Genomic DNA, 21,607 nt, shown 5'->3' with positions numbered 1-21,607 from the left:
GTGACCCTTCTCTCTGCTGTATAATCGCTTTCTCTTTTCTTTACAACTAATTCACAGGGAGGCGCTTAGAGATCATACAGTCATGCTGTGCCTCAGTACAGTGCCCCTGGGAGCCCGCATTCGCTGATGATACTCGCCTGATCCCATCTTCACCAGACTGGTGGCAAAACGGTCATTTTCCAACATCAGCCCTCTCTCCGTGTTTAAAAATCAGCCCTCAGCATTCCATTGCAAGCAGGATTCCTCCCTTCTCCCCCATTTCTTTCTTTATCAGTTCTTGGCACAGACTCAAGGATTTCAGTTTTTCGTGGTTTGTATTTCATTACTGACTGAATTCATCCAATGCTCAAATTGTCCCAGACTTGGCCTTTGGGAACCCTTTTGCACTGGCTGCTGTGTCCTTGTGCTAAGCTCCCGTCATTTCTTTTGAGCAATCCTTATACTTTCTGGCTTGATAAGGTATTCCACGTTCATCTTGGAATGGTTGGGGAATGCCCATCCCTGACACAAGCCATTTCTCTGGAAAACCCTGCTTCCGGCACCTGGGTGGCTCAGTGGGTTGAGCCTCTGCCTTCGGCTCAGCTCATGGTCTCAGGGTCTTAGGATCGAGCCCCGCATTGGGCTGTCTGCTCAGCAGGGAGCCTGCTTCCTCCTCTCTGCCTGCCTGCCTCTATGCCTACTTGTGATCTCTCTCTCTGAAATAAATCTTAAAAAAAAAAAATCACAGGGATTTGTTGGAAAAAAAAAAAGAGAGAGAAAAACCCTGCCTCCTCTCAGTGGACAGTGGTATTAGAGGCCAGGATCTGGGTGCCAGAAGGGCTGATGGCTATTGGGGTGCCTTGCTTTTTGGCCCTTTCAATGGACCTATCTAAAAAACGGATGCCTGTATGTACACAAAATATACATTTACTCGTGCATACCTGTATATATATGTACAGACATGCGTATGCGTGTGCATATTTTAGAAATCATGAATGCGTAGCAATACCTCCAGTACTGAGACCAACGCAGATCCGTTCCCAGAGCGTTCTTTCTTGCCTTCCCTCATTCCAAATCCGTGTGTCACTTCTTCAGCGAGAGCCTTGGCTCCCAACAATGTCCATACGTTTGTTTGCTCAATCCTATAATACACCTTAAAAAGTTTCATTTTTTTTTTTTTGCTTATTAAACAGGAGATCACAGTGCTTTGCAGTCCCTCCCACCCTTGCATGCCTCACCTGTCTCCCCACTGAGGGTATACAATCCAGGAGGATGTTTGTAGCTCCTTGTTAGTCTGCCCTTTCTTTGTTCTTTATTCCCCATCAGGATAGGTATAGCATGCATTAGAAAAAAATATTGGTCCTTTTTTTTTTTTGGTCTGGTAAGGGTTCTTCCTTCTCGTTTTTATAGATTTAATTTCTTCTTCTTCTTCTTCTTCTTCTTTTTTTTTTTAAATATATGGGTTATTAACAAATTTAAAACCGCGCAAAAGGGTAAGTTTAAGCAGTTATTCCATCCCATTTCTCTTCCCCTGGTAGATAACCAACTTGGCTGCTTTCTGGAATAGCCTTCCCACGTTTGTTTTTGCGAGAATAGGAGGATCTATAAATGCTTGCTTGCTTTCTTTTTCCTTTTAATATTTTATTTATTTGTCAGAGAGAGAGAGAGAGAAGGCACAAGCAGGCAGAGTGGCAGGCAGAGGCCGAGAGAGAATCAGGCTCCCCAATGAGCCAGGAGCCTGATGTGAGACTCGATCTCAGAACGCTGGGATCATGACCTGAGCCGAAGGCAGCGGCTTAACCGACGGAGCCACCCAGGCGCCCCCGTTTTCTTAGTCTCCCTTCTCTCTTACACACAGGGTAGCACATTGTGAACACTCTCTTTCCTCTTCGCTTAGCGGCTTCTCTGGAAATCACTCCGTATCAGTTCACTGAAGTCTTCCTCATTCTGTTTTACAGCTGCTGTGTGTGTCTGTACCAAAGTTTATTCAACCGATCTTTACGCTTGGACAGTTAGGTAGTTTCCAATATTTTGCAATTACAAGTAATACTTCAGTGAATTGCCCTTGTGTGTGTGCATTTTTATATTGTTAAGGGGTGTATCTTCCAGATAAATCCCTGCAAGCCGGGTTGCTCAATTGAAGGATATAATGTGATTTAACGTCCCCCCCTTTTTTTCTTAAGTTTCATTTTTTTAAGTAATCTCTACACCCTGTGTGGTGGTTGAACTCTCAACCCCAAGATCACGAGTCACACCCTCCACTGACTGAGCCAGCCGGGCGCCCCTCAAGTTTCCTTTTAAAGTGTATTTAAATCAAAAGAAAAAAGTGAGATCAGATAAAATGATGAGATAAATAACAAATAGTATGGGCAACACATAAACTTGGCGAGCATCCAAGAGGCGGGCAAAGAACTGAAGCTGAAACAAAACTGAGCTGGGTTCTTGCCACCCTCCCTTCAGATTCCAAAATAGAGACCCAGATGGGATGAGGGCTTGTGGTATGTTGTAGCAAGTTCAAGTGGAGTTCCTGGGAATTCGGCATCAGAGCCCGAGTCCTGGCCTCCGTGACTGCCCACGGAAATCCGTGCCCACGAGCTCACTGATCTGCTTTCCTTGGTGGTAGCAGCGTGGTGTGTGTACCCTGGGCGGGGAGCAAGGCTGCACCGAGACAGTCGCATATCCATAGGAGGAGTGGGAGCAGGGGCCCAGAAGGCTCTGCAGAACCATGCCCCACGTTCTGGTCTGGCATAAAAAGGAGGTTCACTTTGACCCTGAGTCACCAGGAAAAGAAAGGTCAAAGTTTCTTTGGCACCCTCTTTTAAAGATGATTGTGGAGTCCGTTTTAGAATAGTGAGAATCTGGAGAGACCGTCTCCCCCAAAACTTATTACATCTCCCATGCCCACATGGCATTTTACATACAGCTTCAGGGAGTTGACAGATGCTAGAAAAGAATCACTACTTTTAAGAGTTGTTTGGATAAAATTGTTAAAAAGAGGGGGGCAGGGGAAACCTGTGTTGGCACTGGAAGGACTGCTGTACATTCATCTAGAGAATTCATCCCCGTGGAACTGCTCGCTCCCTGACTGTGCTGGCCGGATGAGGATACAGGGGGTGGGAGACGGCCGTAGGAACCAAGGGGCAGAACTGAGGTTCAGAAACCTCACTGTGGTTGGAGAGACCCTTATGGGACTGGTCCTGCATGAGGATGGGACCTGGGAGTGGGAGGGCAGTGACCCTGGCTTTTTGGGGGTACTTTTCTAACTATGCTAATTGTCACTCTGCTTTTGGGCTTCTGTTTCCTCATACACAGTCTCCAGGACTGAACCGGTGGTTTTTAGCAGTTTTGTGTGAAGCCCCAGAATTCTAGAAAGGAGCTTCAGGGGCTTCTGTAGGGTGCAGGAGGAAACCCGTGGCTGGGGGTGTTTGGGAACCCACCCACCCTTTACCCGGAGCAGCTCTGCTCCCATCTGTGGTAGCATGCTACGGAAAATTGTCTTTCAAAATTAATAGGCCACTCCTTAACTAAGTTTGATGAGCACTAGACTGGATTATCTTTAACTGCCGTCTGCTTCAGAATTCTGAGTGTTCAGGGAGATTAAAAAATTAAAAAGGAATAATCACATCACTGCAGATGCATTCTCTAGGCTGAGGCACTAGGGCTTGGCCCTGTGACCTTGGGGAGTCCTTGAAGCTGAGTTCCTGCCTTGTCAGCCAGGCTGGGAGGGAGGGGAGCCTGCAGCTGGGCAGGAGGTGTGTCAGAGGTCCCAGGGTGGAAGCCAGAGACTGGCACCATCGTCCTGCTTGGTAGCCTTCAGATGTTTTCAGTGGCACGCTCTGTCGGTAAACACAAACAATCAAATAAATGTCATTTACGCAGGCATCTCCCCAATATAGATGCATTTATTGTAAATTACACATATTTGTATTGCTGTGCCAAGGTCAGATACATCGCAAAACAAAACAGATGGTTAAAAGATGAGGATAATTAAAAATAAGAGAGGTGTTGCCCTGTGAATCATCTCCTCTCCCCGCAGAGAGGTCCCAGTCGTGGGGAGGCAGCTGGAGGAGGTTGGTAGGGGTAAAGGTGCAGGCGCAGGAAGGAACAATCATTCTCAGACGGCGTCTGTACCCCCACCGGCTCGCTGCCGCGGCCATGCTGTGCAGACTGCTGTTGACTCAGTAGCTCCCTGTGAATTGACTCACTCGGTTTTTTTCCCCTTAAATTTCACCTTCTCCTAAGCAGTGAGGTCTGCAGAAGAACAGGTTTTCCGTGCAGTCTGACTCTTTTTAAGGCACACTGGAATAAACACAGAACAACACACACAGAACCTTTGTCCCCATTGCCCTTGAAAATCCTGGGTCAGCCCCCACCTGTGGGATGGCCCCGTGGGAGGCTCCCGTCCACCCTGGGAGGAAGGGGCTAGTGGTCCGGGCCCGTGTGGATGGGTGGGGGGTGTGCTCCTCCGTGCTGGGGGACAGGTGCAGGCACAGCCCTACCTTGCAGAGCTCCCCAGGGTAGTGGGCATGCGTTGCCTTAGGGTAGACGGGGTGGAGCCCTGGGCCACCCACTACGTGTCATAGCAGCCGTGTATCATGGCTGGCCCTGTCTGATGCTGGAGCTTCCCATGCTGGGCTCGCCCAGCCATCTGTCTGGCCATCCCGGTGGTGAGCACTTGCTGCATATGGGGCGCTGGATTTGGCACTGGAGTTCCAGTGGTGAGCAGAACAGAGAAGGCGGCTCCTCTTAAGAAACCCCCATTCGAGTGGGGGAAGGCAGGCAGCAAACAAGCAAGCCATAAATAGAAAATAGGAAATCCTGGCAGTTATAAATGCTATAAAGTAAAATCGATATAAGAGGGGGAAGGGACAGGTGTGCTTGGGTGGCTCAGTGGGTTAAGCCTCTGCCTTCAGCTCAGGTCATCCCCAGGGTCTTGGGATCGAGCCCTGCATCGGGCTCTCTGCTCAGCAGGGAGCCTGTTTCCCCCCACCCCACCCCCTGCCTGCTTCTCTGCCTACTTGTGATCTCGGTCTGTCAAATAAATAAATAAAATCTTTAAAAAAAAAAAAAGAGGGGGAAGGGACAGATTCAGCCAGAAGAATCTCCAATAATTTATGTAGCTATTCCCTCCAGGAGGCAGAGTATAACCCCCTGCTCCTTAAGGGGTGCTGTGCTTAATGACTTGCTCCCACAGAGTTGCAGGGAGAGAGGAGGGAAAGTCACTTTCCAGTGGAGAAATCTGGCTGGCATTCGCTTGGCCCAGTGGCTCAGACTTACCATTGGCGGTGATCAGGCCGTGTCACCAGCCCGCGTACTCGCTACATCGGGCCGCGAAGAGCACTTCCCGGTGTGGGCTTCCTCCCAGAAACCTCTACCCCAGTCTGTTGATCTGAAAACATCAGACAGACTCAGATAGAGGAACATTCTGCAGACTACCTGACCAGTTCTCTTGGCTCGACCCCTAAGGTCACCAGAAGCAGGGGAGTCAAAAACTGTCCCAGCCAAGAGGAGCTTAAAGGGGACATGACGACTGGATGTAACATGGTCCCTGGGTTGGGATCCTGGAACAGAACATGGACAGTGGGGAAAAACTAAGGAACTATAAATAATCAAAATTTAAGGAGGTAAACACCGGTGTAGAGGGAGTCTGAGAGGACATCTCTGGGGTAGTGGCATTTGAGGCTTGAAGGGTGTCCTTGAGTCAGGCCAGGGTTGGAGAGACCCGGGGTGAAAGCATTCCGGGCAGAGGAAGCAGCTGTGTAAAGATCCTGGGGCAGAAATAAGCTTGGGCCCATCAAAGAGCACAGAGGAAGCTCAGCACAGGTGGAGAGGGGTGTTGGGGAGAAGGCCAGGCAGGGAGGTCAGAGGTGGAGAGGGACCGTGGAGGGCATGTGGATTTCATCCTCCGTGCGATGGGAAGGCAGTGGGGAATTCTGAACAGAAGGGCGGCATGGGCTCATTTCCACTTAAAATCACTCGGGTCTGTGTGCAGAGCGAAACTAGAAGGTAAGGGGAGGCAGAGCCAGCTGGGAGGCCTTTACCGGAGTCCAGGGAAGAGCATAGATGGCAGGGGTCCACCAGAGTCCTGGGCATCGTCGCATCCCTCCAGATACAAGTGCAGCTTTGCACGTCAGCATCCTTTTCCTACGTCTGTCTCCTGAAGATGAGGGCAATGACCTGAACTCCAAGTTCCGAGAACGAGCTAATTGAAGGTCTGCACCTGCACGTCAAAGAACTCTGACAGGGACCCCTTAGAGCCAGGAGCTAACCATCTCTCATTCACCTGTGTTGGTTCATACCTTACCTCCTGAAAACTAAAAACGTACACCAGTCTTATGTCGGTTGCTACACGTGGCCCTTATTTAATTGGGAGAAATTGAGCTCCCTGACCTCCCTCTGCCTTCTGGACGTTGTCAGCTGAAAAGGAAAACAAAAGGCTTCAGCCATGTCAAAGCCTTTGCTAGAGTGTAAACAGTTTCAGAATCTTCTCCATGAACTTGGTTATGCTTTCTTAACCACATATTATTTTTTGTCTCTGCTGCCTCAACTCCCTTGGGAAGGAAGTGTGATGTCAATAAGTACAATAAGTGCCTTAAGAAAACATATTTGAAATAAAATAAATTACTGCAATTTGCACTTTTTTATTAAAATCAGGGCCCCGTTTCTTGGCACTGGCAAGACAAAAGGAAGAGAGGTTCTGGCCTCTGTCTGATTTCTCCCCAGCTTGTTGCTGATGCCCGGTCCCTGCTGGCCAGCGCTTGCTGGACACGCTAGGAGCGGTCCACTCGGGCTCGGGCTCTGGCTCTGGGATGACTGTGTCTGTAAATCTAGGGCTGTGAGGCTGTCCGGGCTCACCCCCGTCTCTGTATTTGCTTCCAGAGATAGAGATGGTGATCATGGAACGTGGCAAGCTCCCGGAGCTGGCAGCCGGCACCTCCGTGCAGGAACAGAACACCACGGACGAGGAAAAGAGCGCTGCCGCCACGGGCTTGGAGAGCGCGCAGTGGAGCAGGTGCCGCGGGCGGGCCCAGTCCTCCTGCACTCACGCTGGTGCCATGGGGAGCACGGGGTGGGGGGCAGCCCGGAGACCAGCCTGCCAGTCAGGGTGGGGGGTGCTGCTCTGTCGCTGGGATGAGGAGGTGGGCTGAGCGGTGCCGGGGGGTGCGGTGCCCACCAGGGGTAACCAGGGGCCTCTTCCCACCACCCAGACGGCCTCTTCGGCCTCTTAGCAAACTTGTCCTGCTTCCTGCCTTTCCTTGCTTCTCCAGCCCTCTCGAGAGGCCACAGGGACAGAGCTGGCACTCAACTCTGTCATGCTCACCCCTCAGAAGGGCAAGACGGAGACCTGGTGCCACCTCCCCCAAGCCCTTCGGTGGTGGGCCCTGTCCTAAAGAGTGTGGGCCGCCTCGCAGCCTTGTGCCGGCTGCCCCCGGCAGTGCTCTGCTGCTCCCAGGAAGGATCCCCTTGGGGCCTGTCTGATTCACTCACTGCCACATTCCCCCGCCGGCCAGAGCGTCTGCCCTCTTCTTGGCTCAGCCTGCGCGAATTCGTGCTGCTGTCCGCCTTCAGCTTTTTGCCCGAGTGTTCATTTCACTGATGGCCTGCTGCAGCTACACCCTCTTCAGCCTTCGAGATGCCACGTTTCCTGGAAACTGGCAGCACCAGCCCTTCTTCCAGACTGGGACTGGGTGGCAGGCTGCTTCCAAAGTGTGCAGGGAACTGCCAGGAGGACTTTTTTCGTTTCAGAGTTATTTCCTTGCCAAGCGGCCCCACTGCAGAGACCCCTGTGGTAGCCTTATCCCACTGCAGTGTGCATACACACAGGGCAGCAGGGTTCCGCTGTGAGCCTACCAGCGTTCACTTCCTGAACCCTCAGGGCGGAGGGGCTGGAACACACACATGCCCCCTCCCATTTCTTAGTCCAGCTCCAAGAGTTGAAGCCCACCCGTCTTTGCCTCCACCGCTCTTTGCTTGGCAGCTGTTTTAATTATCTAACACTCAGGACTAATTTCTATCAGATGCACAAGGGAGCCGCTTCTCGTTGGGTTTAAATTAAAAAACACCGGAGTGTGGTGTGGGCTATCTGTTGTTGGAACTTACAAAGACTCTTTTGATTTAGCTTGGCAGCAAAAAACACAACTCCTGACGCCCTGAAAAGTCAGGAAATCATTCTAAACACAGAAAGGGAGGGTAAGACAACCTTCAGTTGCTTGGCACAGCATTAGCGAGGATATGAATAATTGGAAAAACCACCAATGACTAGTAGTGGGGGGTGTATCAGCAAATGGGGGGTGTCTGCTTACTAGAATAGGAGCTGCTACTTTTAAGTGAAAACTGTCAGGGGTGTTGGGTTTCTTAGGATCTAATAAATGGAAACAGAACACATATTTTACGTAGCGTGTGGTCATAGCTTTGTTAAAGGAAGAAGTATAACCATGTATTATTTAAAAAAGAAAAAAATGAACAGATGAAATGTTAGGTTTGAAGGTTGGGTTGAGACTTTTTTTTCCTGATATTTTTTAGTAAAGAGAGAGGTTTTCTTAGAGTCTGTTGAAATTGTTTCTTTTTTTTTTTTTTTTAAAGATTTTATTTATTTATTTGACAGAGAGAGATCACAAGTAGACGGAGAGGCAGGCAGAGAGAAAGAGAGAGAGGGAAGCAGGCTCCCTGCCGAGCAGAGAGTCTGATGCGGGACTCGATCCCAGGGCCCTGAGATCATGACCTGAGCTGAAGGCAGCGGCTTAACCCACTGAGCCACCCAGGCGCCCTGAAATTATTTCTTAACTTTCAGTGACTTTAACTGACATCTTCCACCACATGGCTTATAAGGGAAGCTGATCCTTTTGCCTTGAGCTGGGCCCACACACAAGCTTATGGCCCTGGGACCCTTGAGCCAGGTCTCCCCTCAGCTCTGAGAGCAAATGCCGGCAGAGACTGGCCCAGGGCAAAAGCTGCCTTCTCCTCTGCGAAGGTGTTGAATTGTTGGTTGTCGGGAACAGTGCCACGGACTTCTCTCCTCCCAGTTCCAGGCCCCGAGCGGGAAGGACGGCACTCTGGAGGAAGGAGAGGGCAGTGTGTTCTTCTTGACATGAAGTGGATCTTGACATTGGTCCGCTTGTCTGAAGAAACAGCATAGTACAAAGTGTTCTCCTACTCCTTGTGTGTCGTGGGCTGTGTCTGCATTCGTGGTTAAATATAGGCCTAAGAAACTGAAAAATGTCTAAAGCATTCTTGTCTTTAAAAAAGAATTATAAAAGCAACACACATGCAGAAAATATAAAAACATTTTGAAAAAAGCATAAAGAAGGAGAGAAGGTCTCCATGCTGCCAGTGTTCCAAGCAGCTGTCCCTAACATTCCAGTTACTTCCTGCCAGTCATTTCTCAGTGGGAATGGTACCCTCCTTGCCCCCAATACATACACCATACCGTGCCTGTCATGTGTCTTTTTTTTTTTTTTCTGCCTCCTACCCAACCCCAGCCATCTTTTTTACTTTCCTGTACACTCAGTAAACGAAATGCCGACGGTTTCACACTACTTCGTCTCTTAGAAGATGTTGTGTCTGCTCAGCCCTCCGTCCGCTTCGGCATTTGGTAATCTGCATTGCTCTCGAATGAAAACACAATCCACTTTCCGGGTGGCTGGTTACAAGAAAAGTTTTCTACTTCATCCTGCTCTTGGGTTGGAAGTGGTATCGCCAGGCACTTAAAGAAACCCAGATCCCTACCTGGCAGAACTCTTCACGCATCCAAAAGGTGCCTGATCTGGGGCCCTGGAGGAAGAGCCCGGGGGTAAATGTCCCCTTTAAGGAAAGGCTCTTCCTTTAACTTCCCAGCGTCATGTGTTTATTTGCAACTTTATGACAAGAACGTTTGCACCACTTTCTCTTTTGCATCTTTCAGTTTAATATTCTGAATCACTGGTATGTTCTTGAAATTCAGATTTTTTGAAAAGTGTAAAGGGCGATGCAGTGAGTAGTCTCCCCGTTTCTTGGCCAAACCTCTTCACTCCCCCTCGACAGTGATGTTGATAGTGGCTTTGCATCCTTCTGGGGGTTACGTGTGCCCTCGGTCACTCCTCAAGGTGCTCTGCTTTCTTGGCCTCAGCCTGGCCTCCAGAGCGGCAGCCGCAGGTGGTCACGGGCTCGGAGCCTCCTGCCAATGGGCCAGACCCGTGCATATTCTATAATCCTGGTGATGAAGAATCTTTTCCAGGCCAGGCCCTTCACCTGGAAAGGCAGCCTTTGGGGTGTGTGGTTTGTGATATCTGCAGCCACTCTCTCGATCTCTCCCACAAAGCATCAGAGGTGAAGAACCCTCCCATCGATTCTTACCTGTCAGGGAAAGTCAGTCCAAGAAATTGCTGAACCAGGACCCGCCAAAGTGGGCTCCTGGAGAAGTGCCCTCAGAATGCTCGAAATAGAAATCTGGTCATAGTTCCCGCGTGTCCTTCGTGCTGTGCCCCTGGCCCTGTGCCAGATGCCTTTCCTTCATCGTTTCGTGTTGAACCCCCACCTCCCACCTCTCCCCCGGAGTCCTTCCTGATGGGGAAATGGAGAGGTTTTAGGTAGCTAACCCAAGGGTTCGCAGCTCAGAAGAGGCAGAATTGGAATCCAGGCTCCAGGGCCCCCATTCTGAGATTGTTCGGGCTTGTTGGTGCCTTGTCTGCTGTTAGCCTACTACGCTGCCTGGTTCTCTTCATCCTCTTGTTTCGGTTCGAGGTGATGATGTGGTCTGTCTGTTCTCTGGCATGGGAGTGCCCCGAGAGCAGGGACTTTGCATTATTTACCCCGCAGTATCTGGAACAGCTGGGCCATGGTTGTTGAGTGATTAAGTGGCCCGTTCCTCAGTTTCCCCTGGAGTTAGCTTCCCACGGGCAGAACCTGTCCTCCATACCTGGTGCCGGACAGAGCCCTCGATGGACTCACTGCAGGCTGGGGGCAGAGCTGTCAAAGGCAAAGGCGGCCAGCACTCTGCGGGTAGGTGGGAGAGGAGAGCTGTTCGCCGTGCGTGCCAAGAGGCTCATGCACACCCCACCTCTTTTCCAGACCCTTCCTAGATATGGTGTACCACGCCCTGGACAGCCCGGATGACGACTACCATGCCCTGTTTGTTCTCTGCCTCCTCTACGCCATGTCTCATAACAAAGGTAAGCCCCCTCACCTTGCCTGCCTTCGTGACACCCTTCTATGGCTCGTGGAACCAAAAGAGGAAGCCACTTTCCTTGAGGAATGTCCTTTCTGGTTTTGGCAAACTCCCACAAAACTTCTCTTTGGCCTTGTTAGAATTTCTCAGGTGCTTTAGTAGAGACCAAAGCCATAGGAATTGGTTACTCAGGCAGCATGGGTGGGGTGGGGTGGGAGGGAAGGTCCAAGTGACTGTCTAACCCAGTATGACTACATTCACACTGTGGTTTTCTTTCGACCCCTGGCTTTTATGGCTGACTTACCTCCGACCTCTGTTCCTAACGTCAGAACTGAAATCAGTCAAATTGTAATCTTGGTTTTGCTATTTATAATAGCTGATGTTCAACTTCTGGGTCGAGGGCTAAAATAGACTCTGGGCAGATTGGGTGGAAGCGCAGGTTTCCTTTCTGGAGAAAGGTGTGGTTCTCTGGCTTCCCCCGTGGAGGCGGAGTGGTCAGGACCAGAGACCTGCAGAGCTGACAGACCTGGTGAAGATTCATTCCCTCACTTCCTCACTGGGGACAGCCGCTGGTGTATGCCTCCACCCGGCTTGACACGGGCACGTTCTGAAACCCCCGCATCAGAAGTTGTTCAGAGAAGAAATCGAGAACATTCTTCCTGGCCACTGTCCAGAGCTAGCCTTGGCATGGATGAGACCCTGCAGTGTTTTAGTAGGTTTTTCATAAGCTAATTGGGAGGTAGGTGGAGGTGGGTTTTATTAGACAGCCTATGTCTAGAGACACTTAAAAGGCACTTAGCATAATAAATAGTTGTTCTTAAATCACTAATCCTGATAAATAAGTGGGCCAGTGGCTAAAGAATATACGGGAAAAAAGCCTCGCCTCCCATCCCTGCCCTCCACTCCACTCCATTCTTTAAGGTGGTTCATCTTAGTATTCTCTTGTGTGTCTTTTTAAAGATAATCCATGCAGGGGCTCCCAGTCGGTTAAGTGTCCAACTCTTGGTTTTGGCTGAGGTCATGATCTTGGGGTTGTGAGATCGAGCCCCGAGTCAGGCTCCGTGCTCAGGTCTGCTTGGGATTCTCCCTCTCTCCCTCTCCCCCCACCCCCTGCTCTGCTCTTGCCCCTCTCTCTCTAAAATAAATATATCAGTCTTTTTTTTTTTAATATTTTATTTATTTATTCGACAGACAGAGATCACAAGTAGGCAGAGAGGCAGGCAGAGAGAGAGAGAGAGGAAAGCAGGCTCCCCGCTGAGCAGAGAGCCCCTCGATCTCAGGACCCTGAGATCATGACCTGAGCCAAAGGCAGAGGCTTTAACCCACTGAGCCACCCAGGCGCCCCAAATACATCAGTCTTAAAAACAAAGAAAGATATCCATGGAAACCCAAGTATGAGTATATATGATTTTATTTCTACAACTGTCCCTACTTAAACATGAATAGAGGTATCCCTTATTGTCTGTTCCTATCCTGTTTTTCTCACATCATCATGTATCTGCACATTATTTCTCATCCCCAGAGAACTGCCTTGTTCTTTTTTTTTTTTTTTTTTTTTTAAGATTTTACTTGAGCGAGAGCGAACAAGCAGGGGAAAGGGCAGAAGGAGAGACAGAGAGGGAGTCTCAAGCAGATGCTGCACTGAGCATGGAACCCAGCATGGGGCTCGATCTCATGACCCTGAGATCATGACCTGAGCCAAAATCAAGAGTCAGATGCTCAACTGACTGAGCCCCCCAGGAGCTCCTGCCTTGTTCTTTTTAATCCTTTGTCTGTGCATCATTTATTCTGCCATCATCCCCTTGTTGAATGGCCCTGAAACTCTTTCTAGGCTTTTCCCACTGTGTTAGGATCCTCCGTGATGGCTCTTCTCACGTTAAGTCATTGTGCTACATACAGCTCTGTAGTCCTGGCTTAAGACCTCTAAGAGGAGCCCAGTGGGCTCTGAATCCTGCTGATGTTTTCCTCCAGTCTCCTTCCCCGCCATGGCTTCTATAATCCCCTCTAGCCCCTGGCCTGGTGCATGTCACACAGGAGGCCTCAGTTTCTGGGTGCGAACAAAACTAGATGAGACTGACCTGTGCCCAGCCAGGGATCGCCCACCACTCCCCTGGCCCCTGACTTCTGTCTCTCTGCTGGGTGCCTACTGGAGACTCCCACCCAGGTGTCTCAAGACCACCTCGAAACACTGTGCTCATCCCCCTTCAGTATACCCCGACCGCATCACATTTCCTGCCATTTCTGCTTCAGTTGAAATTGCCAGCCAAGGTTGAAACCGCCGTGACCTTTAGTTCCTTCCCTCCTTTGATCCCAGCATTTAGTCATCGGGTTTTGTCAGTTCTCCCTCTTCAGCTTGTCTGATCAGCAGAACTTAACTGAGTGCAACTTGGTACCCGGTCCTAAGCTAGATGCTGGAGGTGAGAACCGGAGGCATGAGAGCAGGAGAGATCCGGGCAGAGCAGTCCAGTGGCCATTATCCCAGCCTCTCAGGGGGTCCAATGTGTATGGCCATGTCATAATCTATCCTCCATAGCACTGCCTGGTGATCCTCTGGAAGGCTGTGCTGACCATGTTCCTCCTCTGTTCAGAAACCCTCCGTGCCTTCTTCTCTCCCTTAAGCCCCACCCTCCTCTGCCTATCTTGAGTGTCCAGATGGCACCCCCCATGCCAACTTGATCTGTTCGTCCAACTTCCCTTCACAGACCCTTGGCTCTGGGTTCACATTCTTATCTAGGGACAGAACTCTTTCACAGAAACTTGGGGATGCTGTTGTGGTGCTCCCTGAACTCTTTCCAGTTAGAAGCAACAGAGAGTACTTCTCATTAACTTAAATAAAAGGGAAAGTTTACAGGAAGGCCCCTGGGGCAGCTCCCAGGATCTGAGAAGTTGCTGAAAAGCTGAGGAAGGGCAGGAACCAACCAGCTCCGGGGACTCCCCTCAAGGTAGATCACGATTTGGCCCCAGCGGACACCGGGCTAGGAGTCTGCCTCTGTTCAGGTTTCAAATTCTGGCTGATCCAGCTCAGTGGTGTGTCTGACTCCGGAACATGCATTTATGGCTGGGGGTCAGGGTCACATAGCGCAGACTTGGCCTAAGGGGCCTCAGCCCTGTGTCCGGGATTATTCCCAAAGAGAGGAGCTTCCTTGGAGTCCTGGCAGCCACCGCAGTCAGTGCCAACATGCCTACCTGGTCCGGGCTAGTCTTCTACCTTCTTGTATTCACTTGTGTTTCCTCCTGCCATTTTCCTTTCCCCAAGGTCACCACCTCTTGATATTTTGCTTGCCTGTCAAGGGTCTGCTCAGAAGTCACCTTCTCCAGGAAGTGTTTTCTGATCCCTTCAGGTGATACTCACTTTGGGTTGGTACCATCTAATGTGGCGGGCACGTTTCATACCTTGCCAGATTTGATTTGCTTAGACTTTTGTTAAAAATTTTTGCATTTATGTTCAAGAGTGCTACTGGTTTATGGACTTGTAATTCTCTAGTTCTGTTTGCTTTCAGAGTTATGCTTGCCTTGTGGAATAAATTGTAAGGTATTTCCTACTCCTGGATGATAGGGAGTTTTTATACAGTCGGTATTATTTCTTACTTAAATATTTGGTAGAATTCACCAATGAATCCATCTGGGCCTAGAGTTTTCTCTGAGGGAAGGTTTTTAACTACTCAGATGCTTTTTTTTTTTTTTTAAGATTTTATTTATTTGACAGACAGAGATCACAAATAGACAGAGAGAGAGGAGGAAGCAGGCTCCCTGCTGTGCAGAGAGCTCGATGTGGGGCTCGATCCTAGGACCTTGGGATCATGACCTGAGCCGAAGGCAGAGGCTTAACTCACTGAGCCACCCAGGTGCCCCAATTACTCAGATACTTAAATAGATATAAGGTTGATGAAGTTTTATCTATTTTTTAAAAGACTTTATTTATTTATTTGACAGGGATCACAAGTAGGCAGAGAGGCAGGCAGAGAGAGAGAGAGAGAGAAGTAGGCTCCCTGCTGAGCAGAGAGCCCGATGCGGGGCTCGATCTCAGGACCCTGGAATCATGACCTGAGCCGAAAGCGGTTGCTTTAACCCACTGAGCCACCCACGCGCCCCTAACTTTTATCTATTTTTGTGTGAGGTTTGATAGCTTGTGTCTTTCAAGGAATTTGTCATCACATCTAAATTATCAAATTTATTGGCATAAGTTTGTTCATTATATTCCTTTATTATCATTTTAATGTGTGTAGGGTCTGTAGGGATGTCCCCATTCTATCTCATGGTATCGATTGTTTAGGTATTCGTTTGCTTTTTCAGTTTGGCTGGAGATTTAACAATTTCTTATTTTGCTCATACTCAAAGAATTACCTTTTGGTTTCATTGATTTTTGTCTATTTTTTTTTAGTTTTATATTTTATTTCTGTCCTTTATTGCATACCTTCAGCTGCTTATTTCAGATTTAATCCACTCTTCTTTTTGTAGTTTTTAAAATGGAAGCTGAGGGCGCCTGGGTGGCTCAGTGGGTTAAGTCGCTGCCTTCGGCTCAGGTCATGATCTCAGGGTCCTGGGATTGAGTCCCGCATCAGGCTCTCTGCTCAGCGGGGAGCCTGCTTCCTCCTCTCTCTCTCTCTGCCTGCCTCTCTGCCTACTTGTGATCTCTCTCTGTCAAATAAATAAATAAAATCTTTTAAAAAAATAAAATAAAAATAAAATGGAAGCTGAGATCATTGATTTTTTTAAGTAATTAGTTTTTTTTTTTAATTAATGTGTAGTGACATTAACCTTTTTGTGTGTGTAGTTGTATGAACTTCAGCCCAGGTATGGGTTTGGTCAGCATCAGCATGATCAGGAGACATTATAGTAGTTCCATCAACCAGAGATTCCCTAGTGCTGGGGGTGCCTGGGTTGCTCAGGTGGTTAAGCATCCAGCTCTTGGTTGCAGCTCAGGGCCATGGGATGGAGCCCCGAGTTGGGCTCTGTGCTTCCAGTGGAGTCTGCTTGGGTTTCTCCCTCTCCCTCTACCCCCACCGCCCTTGCTTGCTTGCTTTAACTCTCAAATAAGTAAAGAAAATCTTTTTTTTTTTTTAAAGAATTTATTTATTTGACTGAGAGTGAGAGAAGGAGAGAGAGCACAAGCAGGGGGAGCAGCAGAGGGAGACGGGGAAGCAGGCTCCCTGCTGTACAGAGAGCCCGATGTGGGACTCGATCCCGGGACCCTGGGATCATGACCTGAGCTGAAGGCAGAGGCTTAACCCACTGAGCTACCCAGGCACCTCAGTAAAGAAAATCTTAAAAAACAATTCCGTTGTGCTGTCATTCCTTTTCAGTCTGTCATACCGTCCTTCCCGTACCATTCACTGATTTTTAAACTTTTCTTCTTTTGTGATAAGAGTTTGACATTATATAATCATCTAAGCGTTGCTTTTAGGTGCATGCAATACAATTTGATATATGTGGCTTTATTGTTATTCAGTTAAAAATTTTTTTTCATCTCCCTTTGATTTATTCTTGTCTGTTGTATCGTCTGTGTAATTTCTAGTTATATTTCTCTTAATTGATTTTTCTCCTGTTTGGCTTTTGGACTCTGTCCTGGGTCACGGTTAAGTTACTTGGAATCAGTTTGATCCTTTCGAGGCTTGCAAGCTTTGCTGGTGCTGGTCCAGAGCGGCCTTTGGTCTCAGGCTCACTTGGCCCCACTCCTGAGGCAGTCCCTTTCTGAGGATTCTACTTGATGGGCCATGGGTGGGTGGTCTTTCCATGCTGGCTGCTGGGAACGGCAACCCTTCTCAGCCTGTGTGAGCCTGGGATTGTTCCTGAAGGTCATTGCCTTCCCTCTCCTGCATATACAGAGCAGGACTTAGCTGACGCCTCAAAGGACCCCTCTGTAGCTCTCTCTACAGCCCCCTTCTTTCCGGTCCTCCCCCTCTCCGGTCTTCCTCCTCTCAGTTATAGTCGCTCAGCCCATCTGAGCTCCAAACTCTGCCTTCTCATCTCAGAGAGACAGTGGCCTTTGTTGGTGGTTTCTCTCTCTCTGCCGAGACCCGGAGGCTCTTCCCGGCCTGTGAACTAAAGCGGTCCCTGCTCCCACTGCCTTCCGTTTCTTCTCTCAGTCAGCACCCCGCTGTGCTGCTTGCTGCCCTGCCCAGTGTGTCATGATCGTCGTTGGATGTATTTTGCCTAGTTTTCTAATTGCTTGACTCAGGAGGGTACATCCCACCCGTCTTGGCTGAGGCCCATGCTAACTGAAAAAGTTTTATTGTGACTAATTGATATGCAATAAACTGTGCACATTGAAAAGTGTACACGTTGATCAGTTTTGGCATTTGTGTACACCGCTGAAACCACCACTACAATCAGGACAGAGTACATATCCATCACCCCAAACACTTCCTCCTGCCTCTTTGTCACCCCTCCTCCCTGTCTGCTCTCACCCCTCTTCCCAAACAACCCTGGGCTGCTCCCTGTCACTGTAGACTCATTTACTCTTTCTAGAATTTTATGTAAATAAAATTAGGTACTATGTACTCTTTTTTTTCTTTTTGTACGGCTTTTTCCAATGTTTGTAATTATCTTGAGATTCATGATGTCCTGTCTATCAGTGGTTCATTTCTTCTTACTGTCGAAAGCAGTCCACCGTGTGAATGTACCACAATTTCGTTTATCCATTCATCTGTTAATGGGCATTTGGCTTATTTCCAGTTCTTAAGCATAGACTACTTGGAACACTTATGTACAAGTCTTTTATGGACATATATTTCCTTTTTTATTGGGTAAATACCAAGGAATAGGATGGCTGAATCATCTGATGACTGTCAATTTGTTTGTTTTTAAGAAAAACTCCAAGGGATTCGCGGGTGGTTTGGTCACTAGAGCATCTGACTCTTGATCTCAGGTCTTGATCTTTGTGTTGGGAGTTTGAGTTCTGCATTGGGTGTGGAGCCTACTCTATTTAAGAAAAAAAAAAAGAAGAAGAAGGAAGGGAGGGAACTGCCAATTTTTTTTCTGAAGTAGTTGTATAATTTATATCCCATCAGCAGTCTATGAATGTTCTGGTGTCTTCACGTCCCTGCCAATACTTGTCTGGCCATCTTTTCAATGTTAGCCATTCTAACAGACATGCAGTAGTGTCCTACTGTGATTTTAATTTGCATTTTCCTAATGACTAATGATACTGACTTTCTTTCTGTATGCCTCATTGGCCATTCTGCATGTTCTCTTTGAGGGGCGAGTATTACTGTAAATCCTTTGCCCATTTTTCATGGATGGTTCATTTTCTTATTGTTGAGTTTTGCAAGTTTTTTTTTTTTTTATATGTTCTGGATACAAATCCTTTATCATTTGAGTATTGCAAAGATTTCCTCCCAGTCTGTGGTTTGTCTTTGCATTTGTTGAGAATATCTTTTGAAAAGCAGACATTTGGAGGCACCTGGGTGGCTCAGTGGGTTAAAGCCTCTGCCTTCGGCTCAGGTCATGATCCCTGGGTTCTGGGATTGAGCCCTGCATCGGGCTCTCTGCTCAGCGGGGAGCCTGCTTCCCTCTTTCTCTTCCTGCCTTTCTGCCTACTTGTGATCTCTCTCTCTCTGTCAAGTAAATAAATAAAATCTTTAAAAAAAAATTTTTTTTTAATTTCCATGGAATTCCTGTGGTACTTTTTTTTTTTTTCCTCTTGGGCCTTTATTATTCATATTTTAAATGTGCAGTTTGATTATGCTATAAATACTTTAGTTTGTTCTTTTTATTTATAATAAACATTTCCTATTGTAAACATTTTTATGGCTTTAAAATCTTCCATCATGTGGATAAATCAAAACTTAACCATTTCCACAGTAAGGTTGGACGGACAGTTGGATCGACGGAACAATGAAGGCATACAACCCGGTGTTTATAGCTCTTTTTCTCTCCATTTTTTCTCTCCTGTCCTGGATTGCCCAGTGTCTAGAGGCAGAGATCATGTGTCTCCCGATGGACCCCTGCAGTACCCAGCTCAGCTCCTGGGCCCCGGCCAGCGCTCAGCCAGTGTGTGGACTGGTCACCTCTCAGGCGTGTGGCAGCTCCTCTGGCCACCCTTTATGGTGGCCTGTGCTTGGGGCCTCAGCCGGGAAGGTCCTGCTTTGCAGGAGACAGTGCCAGGCTCGAGAGGGCCAAAGGGCACGTGGGTGAATTCTTTGTCGTTCTGGTGGCTGGCTTTCCTGGGTACCCAGGAGGGAAGTCCTTGCACACCGCAGCTCCTTCATCCAGGGCTGTGTCCCAGAGGGACCAGCCTCCTGAGGTCCTGCGGGGCGAGCCCCTCCCTTTCTTTCTTGCGGTTGGCCCCCTCCCCCTCCTCTTCCTTCTCTTCCTCCTCGACATCTAAGGGGGTTTCTTCTTGAAAGAGTGGAAGTGTCTAATTGAGGGGATTTAATTCCTTCTTCCATTTCGCGCTAGTGCTGCTCATTTATTTACTCACTCAACCTTCTAGCAGAGATTTCTAGAAGCCTCACTTATTCGATGCCAGGCACTGTGGTTAATGTTGAGAACCCAGTGGTGAACCAGACTCGTCTTTTCAGGGAGGTGAGCGTGGCTGCTGTGGAGGGAGCACGGCGAGAGGGGTGGAAGGTGAAGGCAGCACGGCAGGCGAGCGGGGGCGCCCGGCACACGGCGGGGGCGCGTGGCGGTCAGGAGCTTTGATGGTATTCTGACACAGCGGGAGCTCTGAAGGTTGTTCAGGCAGGAACGCATTGTGCAATCTGCGTGGCTTCCGTGTTTACCTTCTTTTGAAAGTGACTGCTTTGTCTGAAATCGCCTTTGGTTCCAGAAGACTGCATCAATCATGAAGAATTTGTGCTTGAAGTTTCTCAGTTATTCATGTGGATCCCACTGCGTGCCGGGCAGCGCGCTCAGCCCAGGGGCCGTGAACTCCAGCCCACTGAGGTTGGGATCGCGGTCCGCTCGTTGGGCGGATGGGCGGTGTGCGAGGGTGGGCAGGCTGTGCTCTGAGAGGTGGGCAGGTTGGCGCCCGTGGGCAGAGAACGGGTGGGCGGTGACGGTGAACTGCATCCCACGGGCTGCGTCAGGGATGCTGAAGGTCGGTGCAGCCGGGAGCCTACTGGACCCGTCTGTGTCCCTTGGACAGGCTGCGCCACGGTTCTGCCAGAAGACAGGCAAGATGGAAAGATAGGGGTGGGTATGGGCAGTGTTGAGGTGGCGAAACCGAAGGGCTTTCTTGTCATCCGAAAGGTATGTGCTGTACACTTACTGCATGCGAGGCACTGCCGTGGCTGCTGGAACAAGCCTCCATCAAGTGTACAAGGAAACAAGACAAAACCGGGTCATGGGCTGGTGGGGTGTGGGGGTGACTAGCTGGCGGCTGGGGACGCTGCCTTGAGGAATGCCATCAGAGCAGGGGTCTGAAGGGTGAGAAGGAGTCCCCTTTGCCAAGATCTGGGGCATGAGTGCTCTAGGCGAAGGGAACAGCGTGTGCGAAAGCCATGAGGTGGGAGGGGGCTCCCTGGTTTGAGGAGCAGACAGCAGGCCAAGCAAAGTGAGGCACTGACCAGGTGATCTGCCCAGATCTCAAGGGGCCTTGAAGGCCATGGAAAGGAATTTAGATTTTATTCCAAGTGCAGTGAGAAACCCTAAAGGGCTTGTTTGTTTGTTTTAAGATTTATTTATTTGTTTGAGAGAGAGCAGTGGGAAAGGGCAGAGGGAGAGAGAAAATCTCAAGCAGACTTCCCGCTCAGCATGGAGCCAGACACGGGGCTTGATCCTAGGACCCTGAGATCATGACCTGAGCTGAAATCAAAAGCTGGGTGCTTAACCGGTTGAGCCATCCTGGCACCCCGGAAACCTGGCGCCCCAAAAGCCGGAGACTGAAGTATTTTTAAGTAGAAGAGTGATGTGGTCACAGGGGTATTTTTGAAGAAGCAGTCAGGCTGCTGGATGGACGTTCATGAAGGGGGTGAGGGAGAGAGTTGCAAATGGGAAAGTGGGAGGCCCAGGAGGAAGCCGTTGCAGTAGTCCAGGCAAGGGATAATGTGGGTTGAATCAGCATGTTGGCCATAGAGCCAGCGGAAACTGGAAGCGTTCATGATTTGTTTTGGCCCTGGAGTCCAGACGAGCTGATGGGTTGGATGTGGCAGTAGAGTGAAAGGGGACCCCTGGGCAACTGTGAGGGGCCATGTTCGGAGATGGGGAGACAAGGAGAGGAGTAGGCTGGGGGAGGGGAGCCCTGCTTGGTTCGGATGCGAAAAGGCACCGAGGGAGGAGTTTGGGTGTGGCTGGTGGTGCCATTTCCAGAACCAGCAAGCATGGGCCATGGAGCAGGTTTGGAGAGGAAGCTGGAGACTTCAGGTTTGCCTTCTGGGGCCCCAGTGCCCGGGGGGCCCCCAAAGGACACTGCCTGGCACGGAGTCGCTATCTGATTTGGGCTCCAGTTGTCGCCTGTGGGCACAGGTCTGTACTTGGTGGGCGTCTTTTCTTATTCATGGTGGTTGGTCAGTTGGTGTTTTGGTCAGGCAGCAGGCAGTTAGC

General features: G+C 49.3%; 1 protein-coding gene across 12 annotated transcripts in view; it reads left to right on the top strand.

The window, feature by feature from the left end:
* Positions 1 to 21,607, top strand: part of CLEC16A (C-type lectin domain containing 16A) — a 207,311-nt gene that overhangs the window by 63,370 nt on the left and 122,334 nt on the right. For all 12 annotated transcript variants that reach the window (XR_004281804.1, XR_004281805.1, XM_032327566.1 and 9 more), the window contains 2 exons: positions 6,859 to 6,991; positions 11,026 to 11,126. Coding sequence is in view for 10 of the 12 variants with exons in the window: in XM_032327566.1 (XP_032183457.1) it covers positions 6,859 to 6,991; positions 11,026 to 11,126 (234 nt within the window). In the remaining 2 variants the exon portion in view is untranslated. The remainder of the gene's footprint in view (positions 1 to 6,858; positions 6,992 to 11,025; positions 11,127 to 21,607) is intronic.

Source organism: Mustela erminea, chromosome 20 (assembly GCF_009829155.1).
Source record: "Mustela erminea isolate mMusErm1 chromosome 20, mMusErm1.Pri, whole genome shotgun sequence".
In the NCBI taxonomy this organism is placed as follows: Eukaryota; Metazoa; Chordata; class Mammalia; order Carnivora; family Mustelidae; genus Mustela; species Mustela erminea.
Note: the sequence above shows the minus strand (reverse complement) of the source record. Positions and strands in the feature narration are given on the sequence as shown.